At 44.2% G+C, this 20,269-nt stretch overlaps 1 protein-coding gene across 1 annotated transcript in view; it reads left to right on the plus strand.

Moving 5' to 3' along the window:
* hmgcll1 (3-hydroxymethyl-3-methylglutaryl-CoA lyase like 1) overlaps positions 1-13,466 on the plus strand; it is a 260,435-nt gene extending 246,969 nt beyond the window's left edge. Inside the window, exons 9-10 of the mRNA XM_068017323.1 lie at positions 11,456-11,583; positions 13,421-13,466. Of these exons, the coding sequence (XP_067873424.1) occupies positions 11,456-11,557 (102 nt within the window). The 3' untranslated portion in view covers positions 11,558-11,583; positions 13,421-13,466. The remainder of the gene's footprint in view (positions 1-11,455; positions 11,584-13,420) is intronic.
* Positions 13,467-20,269: the final 6,803 nt, after the last annotated feature.

Here is a 20,269-nt window from a genome sequence, read left to right on the forward strand (position 1 = left end):
CAGATTTTTGTGATAAGGTGAGAGAGTTTGAGCAAGAGTTCATGATCACCACCTTTACAGATCTCTGCAGGAATGTTGTTAGGACCACATGCCTTGTTATTCTTCATCTGTTGGATAGTCTTTTGTATCTGAGCAAGTGTTAACAGCTGACCCAAATATAATCTCTCAGGCTGTTGAGGGATTGTTTTGATGGTTTTGTCTGATACTGTTGACTCCTGGTTGAGAAGGTTCTAGTAGCCCTCCTCCCAACGGTCTCGGATAGCCGCATCACCTTTCAGACTAATGCATCTTCAGCTCAGAGGTGGGAGGGACCATTTGTTTTTGGTCCATTGATGGTCTTGGTGGCCTGGAAGAAGCTGTGCATGTCATGCCAGTCTGCGTAACATTTGATTTCATCGGCTTTCTCTACCTATCGCTTATTCTTGATGACATGTATCATTCTCTGAGTTTCAGATTTGAGTAGTAAGTATTCTTCTCATTTCTGCTGTGATGTAGGTTGATTTTGACACATAATAAGGCTTGGCTTTTCTGATCGAGAATTTTGCGTATTTCCTTATCATTCTCGTCAAACCAGTCTTGGTGCCTGCGAGCTTCAAACCCAATAATCTGGGTGTGTGTCTCTTGGATCACAGATTTGATTTTGTCCCAAAACCCTTCCACATTGGCATCATTGGAAACTGTGAGAGCAAGACAGGAAGAAATTTGCACCTGGAATTATTATCTTGTTTTTATATCCTGGAGAATGTGGATGTTAAATCTTCTCCTGGATATCTTTGAGCATCTTTGGTATTTGGGTGCCAGGCATATGTTCATGGTGAAATATATATAAGTTTGGGGCGGCACAGTGGCGCAGTGGTTAGCACTACAGCCTCACAGCTCCAGGGACCTGGGTTCGATTCCGGGTACTGCCTGTGTGGAGTTTGCAAGTTCTCCCTGTGTCTGCGTGGGTTTTCTCCGGGTGCTCCGGTTTCCTCCCACAAGCCAAAAGACTTGCAGGTTGATAGGTAAATTGGCCATTATAAATTGTCACTAGTATAGGTAGGTGGTAGGGAAATATAGGGACAGGTGGGGATGTTTGGTAGGAATATGGGATTAGTGTAGGATTAGTATAAATGGGTGGTTGATGGTCGGCACAGACTCGGTGGGCCGAAGGGCCTGTTTCAGTGCTGTATCTCTAATCTTGTGGTCTGTCCAGCAGTTGTTTGCAGCCTGCATGGCTCTGGTGATGTCTTATCCCGGGCTTGGACAATGACATAGTCCAGGAAGTGCTAATGCTTGGATTGGGGTATTTTCATGTTGTTTCATTTTTATCTTTCTGATGAAAGAGTGTGTTTGTGATGGTGAGCCCATGTTCAGTGCACTTGGTGAGGAGGAGAAGACCATTGGCATTAGAATTCTCCACTCCTTCTTTCCCGATGTTGCCCGTCCAGATGGTGCAGTTATGCCCAACTCTGGCATTAAAATCTCCCAGAAGAATCAGTTTGTCTTGTTTTGGGACGGCTGCCAATACAGAATCCAGAGCTGGATAAAAGAGCCCTTTGGTTTCGTCAGTAGAATTGAGAGTGGGAGCATAAGCGCTGATGATTGTAGCCCATGGGTTGGCACTAAGCTGAAGGAGTAGGGTCATGAGCAGTTTGTTAATGCCACTTGGAAGCTCTGTAAGTAAATCTGTGATTCTATTTTTGATGGCGAAGCAAGTTCCTTGGAAGCAACAATCCTCCTCTGGTTTCCCTTTCCAGAAGAAAGTGTATCCTCCTGCTCCTTCCTCTTTAAGCTAGCCTTCCACAGGCAGTCGCATTTCACTCACAGCTGCAACATTGATGTTATTTCTCGCAAGCTCCTGAGAAACTATGGCAGTTCTCCTTTCTGGGTATTCACTATTTCGATTGTCCATAAGGGTGCGCACATTCCATGTACGGAAATTCTTGCATTTAATTGCTTGTGTGTGTTTTCGACCACCAGGGTAGTGATCCCACCAGGCGCAGTTTCCTGATCAGGACAGTTTGGTGCAGCCTATATTTGGGCACCTTTTCTAGTCCCTTCCTCAAGTGAGGTGAGCAGAGGGGAGCCTAAAAAGGGCTGCTCAGCCATGAATGCTGTTGCCAGAGAGCTACTTCTGTCTCAATTCCAAGAGCCCAGCAACCATCCGGCAACCACTGCCTACGTACAGATTTGTGACTAGAGACCTCCAGGTTCACAGCCCTGTCTCCGAATCCACGCGTCCAGCGCCGTGGGGCTTTTTGGTGTCCCTAGCAGAGGACTTTGCGTGCCTTCTTTTAATGTGAGGAAGTTGGTGTGCAATTGACAACTGCACAATCTTGATGGGCTGGCAATCTTTACCCAATGGCAAGGCAAGCCATGACGACTGGTGAGTGCCAATCCCACTACAGCCTTCATCTGCTTTGTAACCCGTTCCTAGGAAGTGCATGAGAGCAACCAACACCGAGCTTTTCATTTCACTTCCTCCTTTTGGGAAATCACCTGGGCTCCACTAATGGGGAGGCACAAATAAATGATCTTGCATCAACCAACTCCAGTAAACATCCTTGCTGAATGAAGAGTTGGGGAGAGAATTGTTCAAGCTCCAGTAAAATGTATTGCGACATCTAATTAGCTGTGGACCTTTCGGGCTAAATTTTCATCTCAAGTGTTCCTGACATAGAGCTTCACACATTGGATGTACATGATGAAAATTTGAGTGACTGATCCCTCTGATTTTCTGTCTCGTTATATGAATTAAAGAAGCAGTATATAGTTTATGAAAAATAAGTGAATACACTTCTCTTGGTGACTGCAAACTTCCCAAGTAACACACCTGTGTATCAGTAATTCACAGGCAGCATCAGAAGCACAAAAATGATCAGCGGTACAGTAGAAACACAGCAAAGCAGAAAAGATATTTTCAATCCATCAGGCTGGTTCCAGAGTTCAAAAACAGCATTCATGCTTCATTACCTTTATCTTCCACATCAACCTCTCACAAAATGCCGATTCAGCTCCCTGACATTAAAAGCCTGATTGCCTCCTTGGAGACTCCATTCAAAATATTCACCTGGCTGCTGTGTGAAATAGTTGCATCGGATCTGTCCATTCAACTTCCCATTTCTGAGCTTCATTGTATTCATTGATGGTGTTCTCTATTACAGCACCAGTGGAACTGCTCCTTCCTCCGATGGTTCACTCACAGTTCTATCTGATTGGGTCATTAAATTTGTAGTTCTGCTCTCATTCTCTCCCTCTTTATTATGACCATAAGTTACTGTTTTTTGACAAATGTATGACTTCTAGGATACTCATCACCCAGAATTCACAGAACTGTTACGGCCAGGTGAGGAAGGGGTCTAGGGGATCCCTCTCAGCCTTTGCCTAGTTTGACCGTAACAGGGTTTAATTTTTTTAAACACCGTATTTTTAGCTTCCTCTCAGTGAATCCTTGTTCACTGCTGTCCAATTGTAAGGCAAAGAAATCAACCAGCTAGGTTTTCTTAGACGTAAACAAGAAAGATGTAAGCTTATTAACCTTACAACTCTAATTTGGTCAAAACTACGAAGAATACGCGGCGCGACCACGCTAGCATGCATACGCATGCAGATAGAGATGGAAGAGGGAAAGAATAAAGGGGAAAAGTTTGAAACAATAGCTGGAGTTCATTTACTGTCTTTTGAGTTCAATGTCGAGTCTTTGATTGCAGTTAAATGTTGCTGTTTCGTTGGAGCCCAGTGCACGCTTTCAAACTTATTTCAATATAGGAATCTTCTCTCTTGAAGTTTAAGTGGCTTCAGTGGATCTGGAAATTCATGAGAGAGAGAGAGGTATCCAGGGAGAGACCTTCCTTCTCTTTTGTCTTCAAGTTGCAGTCTGACTCAAACTGTTATGTGAACACAATTCAAAACCAAACCTGGGCAGCAGATTAGTCATGTGACTAGTTGTGTTTTAACAAACGCTCCTGTGTTTTTGTGGATTCCTTTCATCTTAGCAGACACCCGCAGTGGGGGCAGAGGGGGAGGTGCGGTGGGGGGAGGGATGGAATGCTGGCCTGTTACCCATTCAATGTCTGGTAATCAAAATCCATTTGGGTTAATTGGATCAGGGAGCAGTTCCATTGTCTCTCCAGGCAATTGTCTCTTAGCATGCAAATGTTCCCAGCCACTGCTGTTATCTCTTTAAGCAAGTCATCTTTTCAGGCCAGCAGCACTTTAAAATTAATGCTTATATGATGAAATGAATATGCCTCATTCTTGGCTGGTGGGGTCTTCATGACAGTATCTTTAGTATAGCTTGGCAATTGGAATGTGAACACAAGCATTCAAGCAGCATCGCCCTCAACCTAAGTGAAGACGCAGCTATGTATGCCAGATAAGTATCACAGTTGGAGCTATACACAAATATGAAGCAACTACAAGCATGAAGGGGAAAGGATAAATTCTTCAACAACAACAAATTGCATTTATGCAGCCCCTTTAATGTAATCAAACATCTCAAGGTGTTATGACCAGGTGAGGCAGGGGTCTAGGGCTCCCCTCTCAGTCTTTGCCTAGTTTAGCCGCAACAGGGTTTAAATTTTAAAACACCGTGGTTTTACCTTCCCCTCAGTGAATCCTCATTCACCGCTCTCTAATTGCAATGGCAAAGAAATCAACCAGACAGGTTTTCTTCGATTTAAACAAAAAAGGTATGAGTTTATTAACCTTTAAAACTCTAATTTGGTTAAAACTACTAGAAATATGTGACGTGATCATGCTAGCATGCATACACGATAAACGCACAGGCAAATAGAGACAGAGAAGGAGAAAGAAGGGGAAAGCTTTAAAGTAATAGCTGAAGTTCAGTTACTAGTTGTTAGGTTTGATGTAAAGTCTTTGATTGCAGTCGTCTTGCAGTTCTCATTGGGGCCTAGTGCACACTTTCAAACTTGTTTAGCTGCTGGAGTCTTCTCGCTTGAGGTTTGAGTGGCTTCATTGGATCCTCTGGAACTTCGTGAGAGAGGGAGCGACCTTCCTTCTCTGTTGTCTTCAAATTGCAGTCTCTTTTCCACTGTTCTGTGAGCACAATTCAAAACTGCAGGTTGACCAGCAGGTTAGTCCTGTGACTAACCCCTTATTTGGAAGCCTTTCCTGCAGTTTGTGGATTTCAAAACTCTCGGTGCGGGGTTTCGGGGGGTGGGGTGTAGTGATGTCTGTTACACAGACAAGATGTGGATCACGGTTGCACAGACCAATGTTTGTTAATTGAATCAGTGAGCAGTTTCCATTGACTCTTTTTTTCAACAGTCTATTAGAATGTAAAATGTGCAGCCATGTTTCAGTGGTCTTTTAAACCAAGCCATTTTTTTCAGTCCAGCAACAGTTCAAAATTAATGTTCCATATGACGAAACCAACATGGCTCACTTTGGCAGGTGTGGTTTTCATGACACAAGGCATTTCACAGGAGTGCTATAAAACAAAATTTCTAAAACAAACACTAAGCCACATAAGAAGCTATGAGCACAGGTGACCAAAAGCTTGGTCAAAGAGGTAAGTTTAAAGGAGTGTCTTAGAGAGGCAGAAAGGATTACAGAGGGAATTCCAGAGCTTAGGGCCTTGGAAACAGAAGGCATGGTCACCAATGATACAGCAATGAAAATCAAGGATGCGCAAGTGGTCAGAATTGGAGGAGCGCAGAGTTCTCAAACTGGTGTAGGGTTGGAGGAAGTTACAGAGATAGAGAGGAGTGAGGCCATGGAGAGATTTTAAAAGAATTTTAAAATTGATGGATTGCTAGATCAGAAGCTAAACAATATCACTTTCTTGTATGAGTTAAAGTTTGGCATTCTCTACTGGAACTTGGGACAGTGGTTTGATACATTTGATTGCAATGTGTTACGGTCAATTGTGGAGGGTTCAAAGGGCTTCCCTCTTTTCCCTCTCCTTGTTTGACCACAACAGGTTTAATTCTTTCTTCAAGTGCATGTCAATTCAGTAGGTGTTTGATGACTTAATTGCTATGATCATAACAAGAACCAATTGGATAGGTTTTCTTGAGTTTATCAAAGAAAGACGTTAAGTTTATCATAACTAAATGGAACTAATTCAAATAATAAACTATGTGCCAACTTTCACTCACACATACACACACACTAGAAGTTTACACACACAGAAATGGGTTACAGAGTGGTGAAAGGTAGATTTGTTGAGTTAGTGTCCGTGTCTGGTGATGTTTGTTGATTCGGCTGGCTTCTAGCTGAATTCGATGGTCCTGAGGCTTTTAGTTTGAAGAGGTAAACGACTGATTTGTTGGGTCTCTTGAAGACATCGATGTGGATGATTTCCTCCAACAGGGTTTCTGATTGTAGCCGGAATATGCAAAGGTGATCAGTCAACAGGCACAGTTTGAAGCCTGTAAGCTAAAAGGGAGCGAGCAAGAGGGACCCCCACTTAGCTCTGCAAGTGTCAGAGTCCAGAAGCTTCTCCGCTCTGCTACAGAAAGACACAAGCTTAAAACCACAGATGGGCAGGGGCTTGTCACAAGACAGTCACTCAGTGATTCAAACAAAGCAGTTAGCAGTATTTCTCTTCTTGCTAAAAGAAAGAGAACAAACAGTCCCCTTAAACCTCTTGGTCTTGCTTCTTGCTGGCTGCTGAGCAGACATTTCATCTCCCTCACAGGCCTTGCAATGTAGGTTACAGTGTTGCAAATTAGGTGGCCATCCTAAGCTGATAGCAAAGTCATCTTTCTTATCTGTTCTTTTTTAAATTTCTTCAAAAAATATAAATTCAGTGGATTAAAGAAAATTATCATTGAACAAAGCACATTGGTGTGACAAATGCTTTTTTTTTGCTGTTGTTCCTGTAGAAAACCTTTTCTTTTGGACCTTTCTCAGTGTATTGTTATAGTCAAGTGAGGAGGGGTTGAAGGGCTGCCCTCTTTTCCCTCTCCTTGTTTGACTACAACAGGTTTAATTCTTTCTGAAAGTGAATGTACTGGTCAATTCATTAGATGTTTAATTACTTGCGGATGACACAAAAGTTGGTGGAGTTGTGGATAGTGATGAGGATTGTCAGAGGATACAGCAGGATGTAGATCAGTTGGAGACTTGGGCGGAGAAATGGCAGATGGAGTTTAATCCAGACAAATGTGAGGTAATGCATTTTGAAAGATCTAATACAGATGGGAAGTATACAGTAAATGGCAGAACCCTTAGGAGTATTGACAGGCAGAGAGATCTGGGCGTACAGGTCCACATGTCAGTGAAAGTGGTAACGCAGGTGGATAAGGTGGTCAAGAAGGCATACAGCATGCTTGCCTTCATCGTTCGGGGCATAGAGTATAAAAATTGGCAAGTCATGTTGCAGCTGTACAGAACCTTAGTTAGGCCACACTTGGAATATTACGTGCAATTCTGGTCGCCACACTACCAGAAGGACGTGGAGGTTTGGAGAGGGTACAGAAGAGGTTTACCAGGATGTTGCCTGGTCTGGAGGACACTGGCTATGAGGAGAGGCTGGATAAACTCGGATTGTTTTCACTGGAACGACGGAGGTGGAGGGGCGACATGATAGAGGTTTACAAAGTTATGAGTGGCATGGACAGAGTGGATAGTCAGAAGCATTTTCCCCAGGGTGGAAGAGTCAGTTTCTAGGGAACATAGGTTTAAGGTGCAAGGGGCAAAGTTTAGAGGGGATGTGCGAGGCAAGTTCTTTACACAGAGGGTGGTGAGTGCCTGGAACTTGCTGCCAGGGGAGGTGGTGGAAACATAGCGACATTTAAGAGGCATCTTGACAAATACATCAATAGGATGGGAATAGAGGGATACGGTCCCCGGAAGTGCAGAAGGTTTTAGTTTAGACAGGCATCAAGATCGGCGCAGGCTTGGAGGACCGAATGGCCTGTTCCTGTGCTGTACTGTTCTTTGTTCTTTGTACTTACTTGCTATGCTCATAACTAAAACCAATTGGACAGGATTTCTTGAGTTAACAAAGAAAGATGTTAACTTTATTGTACCTAAACCAAACTAATAAAATAATAAACAACACGCCAACTTTCACTCTCACACACACACACACTAGAGGTTTACACACCTCAAATAGATTACAGAGTGGGGAAAGGTAGATTGATTGAGTTAGAGTCCGTAAAAAAGGCATGCAGTCTGTGAAGTTTGGGATTTGGCTGGCTTCCAGCTGAATTCGGTGGTCCTGAGGGTGTTAGTTTGAAGAGGTAGATGACTGGTTCACTAAGTCTCTCAGAGATAGTGATGTGGATGATTCCCTCCAAAAGTGTTTCTGGTTGTAGCCGAAATATGCAAGGGTGTTCAGTGAGCAAGCTGGATTTGAAAGCTTTCAAGTTAGAATGGAAAGAGAGAGGGACCTCCACTTAGGGTTTGCACATGTCAGAGTCCAGTTGCTTCTCCTCTGCTGCAGAGAAAACACCAGCTAAAAACCACAGATGGGGAGGGGCTTGTCACATGACAGTCACTCAGTGATTCAAACATAGCAGTTAGCAGTATTTCTCTGCTTGCAGAGAGAACAGGTAGTTCCTTTAAACTTCCTGGGTCTTGGTTCTCGCTGGGGACTGAGCAGACATTTTGTATCTCCCCTCACAATCCTTTGCAGCAAACTAGGTGATCACCTTAAGCTGAAAGGATGACTTTGTTGGCAGCTTGTCTTTTAAAAATGTATTTTTTTTTAAATATATAAATTCAGATCTCCAGTCAGTGGATTAAAGAAAATTATCATGCAACAAAGCATATTGGTGTAACAGTATTCTTACTCAAGAATCATATAATTGAAAGGAGGGTAGAACATCTATGAGTATTGCTCCAGTTTCCAGCTGTAAATCTGGCAGATCGGTGGAAATCCATGGATAGGGTGGAAAATGCTGTTTACAACATTTTACCAGTGTTACTGCCAATCTTTTGCCAATATTATGGCTGGAGACCAGGAGTAACCGAGTGGAAATTCTACCCCCAAATGATACTACTAACTGTTCCAGTGTGTAGGGCTTGCTGTTCTTTATTTCTGTTTCTGAAGGACGCATTTTAAAATTTCCCGCCATCGATTGCAGCTCAGGTTATTTTGGGGGGAAAACTCTGAAAATTGGAGTATACTTAAAAATCATTTTTTCAGTGGATTTTCACCATTCCGAACTTTCGATTCTGTGTTCCTTAAATTGAAACCAACCAATTAGATGTGTATCAGGGTAGCTTTTCCTCACTCTATTTACTCCAGTGTTACTTGGTGGTGTGTTGTTGCTCTGTGCTCGACTGGCTTGAAACTGAGCCCAAACACATTTCTGGGTTCTGCTGATTAGCGTACCCTGGCCTTCCTAATTTTAACAATGTTAATGACTGATAGCTGTGGAGGCTTCATGCTGCTGTCCAAAAATAGCAACCAGGTGACGTCTAGCCTTGCTGATCCTCGTTGCTGATCCTGTAATGCAAACCTTGCCTTTCTAGAAGTTGGGGAAGGCTGGCGACAGCCTTAAATTCCCCGAATCTGAGGTGCAAGGCCCCAGAAAATGATGTCGAAGGTGTTCTTGGATCGCTTATATCATGTGACTTAAATGCATCTGCCTGTTTCAGGTGACAGCTCTGCACACATGCTCCAGGACACATGAAGCACAATGACAGCTAATGGATTGCAACCCCTTTTTTCTAGTTTGCACCTGGGAAATAAGCAAGATGCCCATCATCTGAAGACTCATTTCAATTTCCTGTCAGAACCACAGAACGCCATGCAAAAATAAAGCTCAATGAGAAGGGGAATATTTTATGAAATAGTGGTCCTGACACAGAGCCTCACTTGATGGAAGAGCAGTTTGTATGTAGAGGGCAATCCACCTAATTTGCAGGAATTGTAGGATTTAAGCAGTAAATCTCAGCTGAAACTTCACTACAGTACTGAGATAGTGCTGCATTGTGGGAAGTGCTGTCTTCTGGATTAAGATGCTAAACCGAAGCTCCATCTAAGATGTAAAAAAGCCCACTGCACGTTTCAACGGAGAGTATGGGAATGCTCCTGATGTTCAAAACAATATTTGTCACTCAACCAACTCCATCATAACCAATGCTTGGTTTGGATTCCACTGGAACCAATTGTCTCCAGATTTCATTACAGCCAAACATTGGTGCAACCATGAACACAAGAGCTGAATTCCAGCAGTGAGATAAGAGTGACTGCCCTTGACATCAAGGCAGCATTTGACTGAGTGTGGCACCGAGGAGCCCCAGTAAAATAGAAAATTGGATGTGCAGGGCAGAATTTCAAAATTTTCGAATGACACAAAACTTGGAAGTATTGTGAAATCTGAGGATGGTGAGATTTCAAGAGGATATAGACAGGCTGGTGGAATGGGCAGACATGGTGCAGATCCAATTTAACACAGAGAAGTGTGAAGTGATACATATCGGTAGGAGGAACAAGGAGATGCAATATAAAATAAAGGGTACAATTCTAAAGTGGGGAGGGGGGTGCAGGAACCTCATATACCTCAGGGTATATGTGCACAAATTGTTGAAGGTGGCAGGGCAGGTTGAGAAAGTGGTTGAAAAGGCAAATGGGATCCTGGGCTTTATAAATAGAGGCATAGAGTACAAAAGTGAGGAAGTTAAGATGAACCTTTATAAATCACCATTTCGGCCTCAACTGGAGTCTTGTGTCCAATTCTGGGCACCGCACTTCAGGAAATATGTGAAGGGTTTAGAAAAGATGCAGAAAAAATTTACGAGAATGGTTCCAGGGATGAGGGACTTCAGTTACGTGGATAGATTGGAGAAGTTGGGATTGTTTTCCTTAGAATGTTGAGAGGAGATTTGATAGAGGTGGTCAAAATCATGAGGGGTCTGGACAGAGTAGATAGGGAGAAACTGTTCCCATTGGCAGAATGGTCGAAAACCAGAAGACACTGATTTAAGGTGATTGGCAAAAGAACCAAAGGCAACATGAGGAAAAACCTTTTTACACAGTGAGTGATTAGTATCTGGAATACAGTGCCTCAGAGTGTGGTGGAGGCAGATTGAATCATGGCTTTCAAAAGGGAATTGGACAAGCACCTTAAGAGAAAAAGTTTGCAAGACTGCAGGGAAAGTGGAGGTGACTGGGACTAGTTGAGTTGCTCTTGCAGAGAGCTGGCATGGACATGATGGGACAAATGGCCTCTTTCTGTGCTGCAACAGTTCTATGATTCTAAGATTCTATACCGTTTCTTCAGTGATTTTGCTAACTTCTCCCTAAATTTAGGGCAGTAGATTTGGACAATGTTCAAATTCAAGGCTATAAACCTCAAACACAGTCCCATATTTGATCTACTGAAAAAAATCCTAACCTTCCCATTTCTGTTCTGTTAATATTTCTTTGTAGTTTAGTTTTCATATTGATTTTTGTATCTGTGTTTCAAGTAAATGACTACTAGTGCAAAACTTGTAAATGTTTATTGTTAGTCCACTTTTTAAATACATTTTCTTCCTTTATTGAATCTAGGGAATAGATTTATGCAAGTTAATGGAAGCTGGTCACTTTATCTGTAAAGCACTGAACAGGAATACCAACTCAAAGGTGGCTCAGGCCTGTTACAAGCCATGATATGGAGCTCAACAGACATGCTGCAAGTACTTAAACCATAATATTTAATGTTGTTTATCAAACTCAATGTTGCACTGGAGTACTTGAAATAATGTGATATGCCATGGTAGGATACCTCATGTTTTGCATTTTGCATAAGCATAGTCAGATGAAACATGGGTGAATGAACTACTAATATTTGGTGCCAGCAGTCAACATCCATCTATTGCAATACAGCATCCTTCTGACAGTATAGCTTGTAGAACAATCAAAGATAGAGTTTGAAATTTAAGTAACAAAAAGCTGAAAATGTAGTTCCCAGCAGCTCAATTACTCTTCATCTGGATAGTCTCTTTCACCAGGACTAGGAATGTCATGCTACATTTTATTTCCTCGCCAACTCTGTATAGATGAAGATACTGGCACGCCGACACCTCTCCCGATCTTCACATTCAGACTTTAGCTTTACAACTATACAGTACTCCTCGGCCCGCAGAGGTTTGGTGCAAACAGATTAGTAAAAGAATGAGGAGCATGTAACAAACGTTTGAAATTAAATTCTGAGAATATTAAGGTCAATTTTGGAAGGTTTCACCCCTGGTGTGGAGTTTCATTTGATGGGAACTCAAATCAGAGAATCTGGGAGCTGGGCTTCATCACATGCTTGCCCTATATTTTTAGTGTCATTTGAAGGCCATAAAGTTTCCATGTCAGAATCTCCTAATCTTTCTACAATGCTGCTGATTTCATAGAGTTGCCATGCCCCGGTCTGGGATTTTTCTCTGTACAAATTTTATTTAGGCCACAGGAAATTTTTGAGTTTTCCCATACCGCTTTACCTATATCTGCCATCCAGCAGTTTAAAAATTTAGAATCCAGCATGTTCTGTTGAATGTCACCGGACAGTGGAGTGCTGCTGTGGGGCAAGCTCCAGAGCAGACACTAGGCCAGGAGTATCATCTTTTCTGGCACCAACTTGCGAATACAATCTCCTTTTCTTTGGATTCTTTAGGTCACTTGCCATGCAGTAGCAAGATTCAATCTCCACAGCACAGGTTTATTTCGGGTAGCCATGGGAGTTCTCTGTAATATAAGGCAGGGTGTAGAATTGCCATGCATTTGTCCAGGTGACTGATGGATCTTGCAGAAAAGGTGGTATATTCATCACCTTCCACATCACAGCATAGCAGCTGTGAGACAGACCATCCATTGTTATGAGGTTACTGGTTTCCAGCATGTCAAAAATGGCACCCATGTTGCTTTCTGAGCCTCCACAGAAAACCCCTCTCCCCAGGAAGGGCTTCCAGCATTTCAATGTACACGCTTTGTGTGACAGCATGCAGAGAAGCCTATATGTAAATGACTGGTGTGTTGGAAATTGTAACAATGCATTCATTCTTTGAAATTCAGCCCTCCCTGTTCTCTTCAACGAAGAAAATCACATCTCAAATTTTCATGACTGTTTGAAAATCTCTTCATGGTCTTGCCCCTCCTTATTCTGTAACCTTCTCCAGCTCACAAATCCACATGCTCCCTGCACCCCCTCCGCCCACCCCCCACCCCCACTGCCCCAAGATCTCTGGGCTCCAATTGTGACCTCTTGTGCATCCCCAATTTTAAGTACTCCACCATTGATGGCTATGCCTTCAGCTGCCAAGGCCCTAAGCTCTGGAATTCCCTCCCTAAACCGCTCAACCTCCATTTTCTCCTTACGGACGTTCCATAAAGCCTATCTCTTTGACAAAGCTTTTGATCACCTGTCTGCATATCTCCTTATGTGGCTCAGCGTAAAACTTTATTTTATCACTCTCCTGTGAAGTGCCTCGGGATGTTTTACTCCATTAAAGGTGCTATATTAATACAAATTATTGTTGTTGTTGTAAGATTGGCATGAACAGCAGGAAAGAAGCATGTCATTGAGACATACGGCTCTTCAAGATTGGTCAGAAAGAGGACGATCTCTTAAAGGCACATTTTCACTGCCTGAACAGGTCAGGAGAGACTCTTCAGCACATTCCTACATCACAAACAGTTATGCCCTTCATACTTTCACTATTCCAGGGGGGGCTAGCTTTTGACATTGCTACGAGGAAGCCTTGGCTCTATTGGTGATAGATCTACATGGAGAAGTGCATTACAATGGCCGGCACTCAGAGGATACCTCAGTGACTGCTTCAAGGACAGCATCACTGAAATCTGCTCTTCTGTATAATAGTCCATCTTTGACATTTTCTGCTTTTCCCTCACTTTCCAATAAAGAGGCACTCCTTCAATCCATAACTCATCCTGCAATATGACAGCACATCAGCTCTTTTTTCCCCAACATGAATATACTGATAATCACCAGCTGAATAAATAGGCCAGTACTAAGTACATGCATCTTTTCCTGTATAGCTCTAATCATGATAAATAACAAAGTGCCAAGTCAGAGCACATTTTCACTTGATACAATAAATTCCAAAGTGTATCCAAGCCAACTTGTATTACTACAATGCTTCACTGGTTGCCTGCACATGTCTTTCTTTCACCAATTGTGCTGCTCCTCCGTAAGAGATGGTTGACTGCTCATGCTCTACAAAAAAGTCACAAGATTGAAGTGGCCCTCAGGTCAGGGTAGGTTGCTCCTGGCAGGCAGTCACTGTCGGCTGCAGCTCTGGTGTTTGTTCCTTAGCCAAGTCTTGGCACGTATTGCTGTCCTGAGAGATGGAAGCTAACAGATCTCAAAAGGCCTTGAAAGGTAGCAGCATGCATCACCACCCCCATGGTCTGCAACCCGATATAAATGCTGCTTTCTATTGTCTCCCCTATTGTCACCAGAGCTACAGTCTGTGCTTCTGTGGAAATGGAGGCCGTGGCTGATCTCTGGCCACTTCTTAGCTGGGAATCTGCTGCTGATTCCAGTGAAGATGGTACCCACTACATTTGGTACCTGAAAAGAAGACAAAGCTCCTGTGATGTTGCTGCAAATAAGATCTATAGATTCAACTACGCATTAGTTGGTACACATCCTCAGATGTTGACCACAGAGCCTGTACATAGGTGTAATATTCCTCAAACATCTTTCTTTTCAGGCAAAAAGTCATGAGTTTTTTTTTATTCATTCATGGGATGTGGGCATCACTGGCTATGCCAGCATTTATTGCCCAGCCCTAATTGCCCTTGAGAAGGTGGTGGTGAGCTGCCTTCTTGAACCACTGCAGTCCATGTGAGGTAGGTGCACCCACAGTGCTGATAGGAAGGGAGTTCCAGGATTTTAAGCCAGCGACAGTGAAGAAACGGCGATATAGTTCCAAGTCAGGATGGTGTGTGACTTGGACGGGAATTTGCAGGTGGTGGTGTTCCCATGTATTTGCTGCTCTTGTCCTTCGAGGTGATAGAGGTCACGGGATTGGAAGGTGCTGTCCAAGGAGCCTTGGTGCATTACTGCAGTGCATCCTGTAGATGGTACACACTGCTGCCACTGTGTGTTGGTGGTGGAGGGAGTGAATGTTTGTAGATGGTGTGCCAATCAAGCAGGCTGCTTTGTCTTGGATGTTGTCGAGCTTCTTGAGTGTTGTGGGAGCTGCACCCATCCAGGCAAGTGGAGAGTATTCCATCACACTCCTGACTTGTGCCTTGTAGATGGTGGACAGGCTTTGGGGAGTCAGGAAGTGAGTTACTCGCAGCACGATTCCTAGCCTCTGACCTGCTCTTGTAGCCACGGTATTTATATGGCTACTCCAGTTCAGTTTCTGGTCAATGGTAGCCCTTAGGATGTTGATAGTGGGGGATTCAGCGATGGTAATGACATTGAATGTCAAGGGACGATGGTTAGATTCTCTCTTGTTTGAGATAGTCATTGCCTGGCACTTGTGAGGCGCAAATGTTTCTTGCCACTTATCAGCCCAAGCCTGGATATTGTCCAGGTCTTGCTGCATTTCTACACTGACTGCTTCAGTATTTGAGGAGTCGTGAATGGTGCTCAACATTGCGCAATCATCAGCGAACATCCCCACTTCTGACCTTATGATTGAAGGAAGGTCATTGATGAAGCAGCTAAAGATGGTTGGGCCTCGGACATTACCCTGAGGAACTCCTGCAGTGATGTCCTGGAGCTCAGAAGATTGACCTCCAACAACCACAGCCATCTTGCTTTGCGCTAGGTATGACTCCATCCAGCAGAGAGTTTTCCCCCTGATTCCCATTGACTCCAGTTTTGCTAGGGCTCCTTGATGCCATACTCGGTCAAATGCTGCCTTGATGTCAAGGGCAGTCATTCTCACCTCACCTCTTGAGTTCAGCTCTTTTGTCCATGTTTGAACCAAGGCTGTAATGAGGTCAGGAGCTGAGTGGCCCTGTCGGAACCCAAACTGGGTATCACTGAGCAGGTTATTGCTAAGCAAGTGCTGCTTGATGGCACTGTTGGTGACACCTTCCATCATTTTGCTGATGATTGAGAGTAGACTGATGGGGCGGTAATTGGCTGGGTTTGACTTGTCCTGCTTTTTGTATACTGGACATACCTGGGCAATTTTCCACATTGCCGGGTAGATGCCAGTGTTATAGCTATACTGGAACAGCTTGGCTAGGGGTGCGGCAAGTACTGGAGCACAGGTCTTCAGTACTATTGCCGGAATATTGTCAGGACCCATAGCCATTGCAGTATCCAGTGCCTTCAGTCGTTTCTTGATATCACGCGGAGTGAATCGAATTGGCTGATGACTGATATCTGTGATGCTGGGGACTTCAGGAGGGGGCCGAGATGGATCATCAACTTCGCACTTCTGGCTGAAGATTGCTGCAAATGCTTCTGCCTTATCTTTCACACTGATGTGCTGGGCTCCCCCATCATTGAGAATGGGGATATTTGTGGAGCCACCTCCTCTAGTTAGTTGTTTAATTGTCCACTACCATTCACGGCTGGATGTGGCAGGACTGCAGAGCTTAGATTTGATCTGTTGGTTATTGGATCGCTTAGCTCTGTCTATTGCATGCTGCTTATGCAGTTTGGCATGCAATTAGTCCTGGGTTGTAGCTTCACCAGGTTGACACCTCATTTTGAGATATTTTAGTTTAGTTTAGTTTAGTTTAGTTTAGAGATACAGCATTGAAACAGGCCCTTCGGCCCACCGAGTCTGTGCCGACCATCAACCACCCATTTATACTAATCCTACACTAATCCCATATTCCTACCACATCCCCACCTGACCCTATATTTCCCTACCACCTACCTATACTAGGGACAATTTATAATGGCCAATTTACCTACCAACCTGCAAGTCTTTTGGCTTGTGGGAGGAAACCGGAGCACCCGGAGAAAACCCACGCAGACACAGGGAGAACTTGCAAACTCCACACAGGCAGTACCCAGAATTGAACCCGGGTCGCTGGAGCTGTGAGGCTGCGGTGCTAGCCACTGTGCCGCCCTGATATGCTTGGTGCTGCTCCTGGCATGCCCTCCTGCACTCTTCATTGAACCAGAGTTGGTCTCCTGGCTTGATGGTAATGGTAGAGTGGGGGATATGCCGGGCCATGAGGTTACAGATTGTGGTTGAGTAGAATTCTGCTGCTGCTGATGGCCCACGGCGCCTCACGGATGTCCAGTTTTGCATTGCTAGATCTGTTCAAAATCTATCCCATTTAGCACGGTCGTAGTGCCACACAACACGATGGACGGTATCCTCAATGTGAAGGCGGGACATCGTCTCCACGTGGACTGTGCGGTGGTCACTCCTACCAATACTGTCATGGACATAAGCATCTGCGGCTAGATTGGTGAGGACGAGGTCAAGTATGTTTTTCCTTCGTGTTGGTTCCCCCACCACCTGCCACAGATCCAGTCTAGCAGCTATGTCCTTTAGGACTCGACCAGCTTGGTCAGTAGTGGTGCTACCGAGCCATTCTTGATGATGGACATTGAGGTCCCCCACCCAGAGTACATTTTGTGCCCTTGCCACCCTCAGTGCTTCCTCCAAGTGGTGTTCAACATAGAGGAGTACTGACTCATCAGCTGAGGGAGGACGGTAGGTGGTAATCAGCAGGAGGTTTCCTTGCCCATGTTTGACCTGATGCCATGAGACTTCATGGGGTCCAGAGTCGATGTTGAGGACTCCCAGGGCAACTCCCTCCCTACTGTAGACCACTGTCCCGCCACCTCTGATGGTGGGATAGTGATGGCAGTGTCTGGGACATTGTCTGTAAGGTATGATTCCATGAGTATGACTATGTCAGGCTGTTGCTTGACCAGTCTGTGGGACAGCTCTCCCAACTTTGGCACAAGCCCCCAGATGTTAGTAAGGAGGACTTTGCGGGGTCAACAGGGCTGGGTTCGCCGTTGTCGTTTCCGGTGCCTAGGTCGATGCCGGGTGTTCCGTCCGGTTTCATTCATTTTTATTGACTTCGTGGCGGTTAGGTACAACTGAGTGGCTTGCTAGGCCATTTTAGAGGGCATGTAAGAGTCAACCCTATTGCTGTTGGTCTGGAGTCACATGTAGGCTAGACCAGGTAAGGACAGCAGATTTCCTTCCCTAAAGGACATTAGTGAACCAGATGGGTTTTTACAACAATTGACAATGGTAGCTTTTAATTCCAGATTTATTAATTAAATTCAAATTCCACCTTCTGCTGTGGTGGGATTTGAACCCATGTCCCCAGATCAATACCCTGGGTCTCTGGGTTACTCTAGTGATAATGCCACTACGCCACCGCCTCCCCATGAGTTCTGAATTCCTCAGGTTTGAAGCTATAGGCAACCTTCTCATCCCGCATCACAGGTGAAACATCCTCACAAACTTCTCATTCCTCCAGCTTTCCTGTGAATCACTATTGTCTTATAGTAACTGTCTAATTGCCTCTTGGCAATAGTATCTGAGCTGGTGTCTAGGAATGAGGAGGACAGTGATGTAGAGGTTAGTTGTGGGAGGTTGGGGTGGAGGAGCATGGAGGAACTCCAGGCTGGGCATCAAACTGCTACCATCTCCCTCTTCACCCTCACCCCCAAACTATCCACCAAAGTCCTGTGCCGAGCCATCAATGTTTGCAGTAAGTTCAGATGCCACAGTTAGTGGTAAATCCTGCAATATAGTTTGCAGTCTGAACAACCTTCCTGCAATGGGGTAGCCATTTGGTTGCTAAACTCCTGCAAATCTGATATACATTTTACAACTTACCCGCTGTGGGTACGAGACATCCCTCCTCCTCTGGACCTCCTCCACCAGGACCTCTAATGCTGCATCTGAGAAACTGTGTGTCCTCTCACTTGGTCCCAGATCCATCTTGCAATGTGCCAATGTGTCAGCAACAGCACTTCAGTGGAGGTGGGTGAGTGGAGCCCACATATACTGCTCCAAGACAATTGTGTCTAATCAGCACTTGAATGCTGAACTTGCGGATGTCTTCAACCAAGTTCAAATTATGCTAATCAGCAATTACGACCAAAATTGTTTGCAGAAACCAGACTTTCAAGCAAGTGTGTCGTACAAGCACAGCACCCAGTGCCTGTTTTCATCCTTTCGCCAAAATAACCCCCTTGGTGTCATTGCTGGTCATATAAAAAATTTAAAATAATGGCATTTTACACCATGCTTTTGAATTAGATTAGATTAGATTAGATTAGAGATACAGCACTGAAACAGGCCCTTCGGCCCACCGAGTCTGTGCCGAACATCAACCACCCATTTATACTAATCCTACACTAATCCCATATTCCTACCAAACATCCCCACCTGTCCCTATATTTCCCTACCACCTACCTATACTAGTGACAATTTATAATGGCCAATTTACCTATCAACCTGCAAGTCTTTTGGCTTGTGGGAGGAAACCGGAGCACCCGGAGAAAACCCACGCAGACACAGGGAGAACTTGCAAACTCCACACAGGCAGTACCCGGAATCGAACCCGGGTCCCTGGAGCTGTGAGGCTGCGGTGCTAACCACTGCGCCACTGTGCAATTGGAAACAATTCTCATAGGGTGTATACTCTGAGACAATAGGTAGTTAAGATGCTAAAGAGCAGCCTTTGATGATACTTACAGTGTAGGTAACAAGCAATTAGTAAGCTTGTCTTGGTAAATGTTAAATGCCTCACACCCATTGTATTGGAAAATCTTTACACCCTTTTTTGCGGTTATGAATCGTGAGAGATTCAAGACAGAGACAGATCAAAGGCAGGCATGTAGAATTTTAAAGGATGACAAATAGTAAACCACAGTAAAAGGATGCAAGGAGGACACCAAAGAGAGGAAGTTAGAAATTAGTTTGTTGAAGTTAGCAAGGTGACCCACTGGTCATCAGTTTGATTGAGTGAGGAGAAATCAATCTTAGCTGTTGCTCTGCACATTCACTTGCTGTCAAATAAAGCAGCTTAACAATCAAGCATGAAAGTCCAGTTCATATCACAAGGGGTACTACTGTTATTCCCATGGGTTACTTTAGCTTTCAAACAGATACAGGGCAGTGTGACTCAACTCCCATAAACGTAAGGTGCTTATGGAAGGGACTAATGCCAGTGAAACTGAGAAGATATCAACATCAGTTGCAAACTGAATTTCCAATATCCTCAGATCCATTAATGGGCCAGACTGGTTTGTCAATCAGGAATCAGATTACCAAGACTATCCCAAAGACTTGCTTTGATTGCTATCTACCACCACTAAGCATGTTATTTTGGAGCCAAAAAGAACCTCCCTATCTTTACTCGAGGAGGATAGTCCCTAATTGATTATTAGACCACTGATAAGTATAGGTTTCAACC

This window comes from Heterodontus francisci, chromosome 3, assembly GCF_036365525.1.
Source record: "Heterodontus francisci isolate sHetFra1 chromosome 3, sHetFra1.hap1, whole genome shotgun sequence".
NCBI classification, from domain to species: Eukaryota; Metazoa; Chordata; class Chondrichthyes; order Heterodontiformes; family Heterodontidae; genus Heterodontus; species Heterodontus francisci.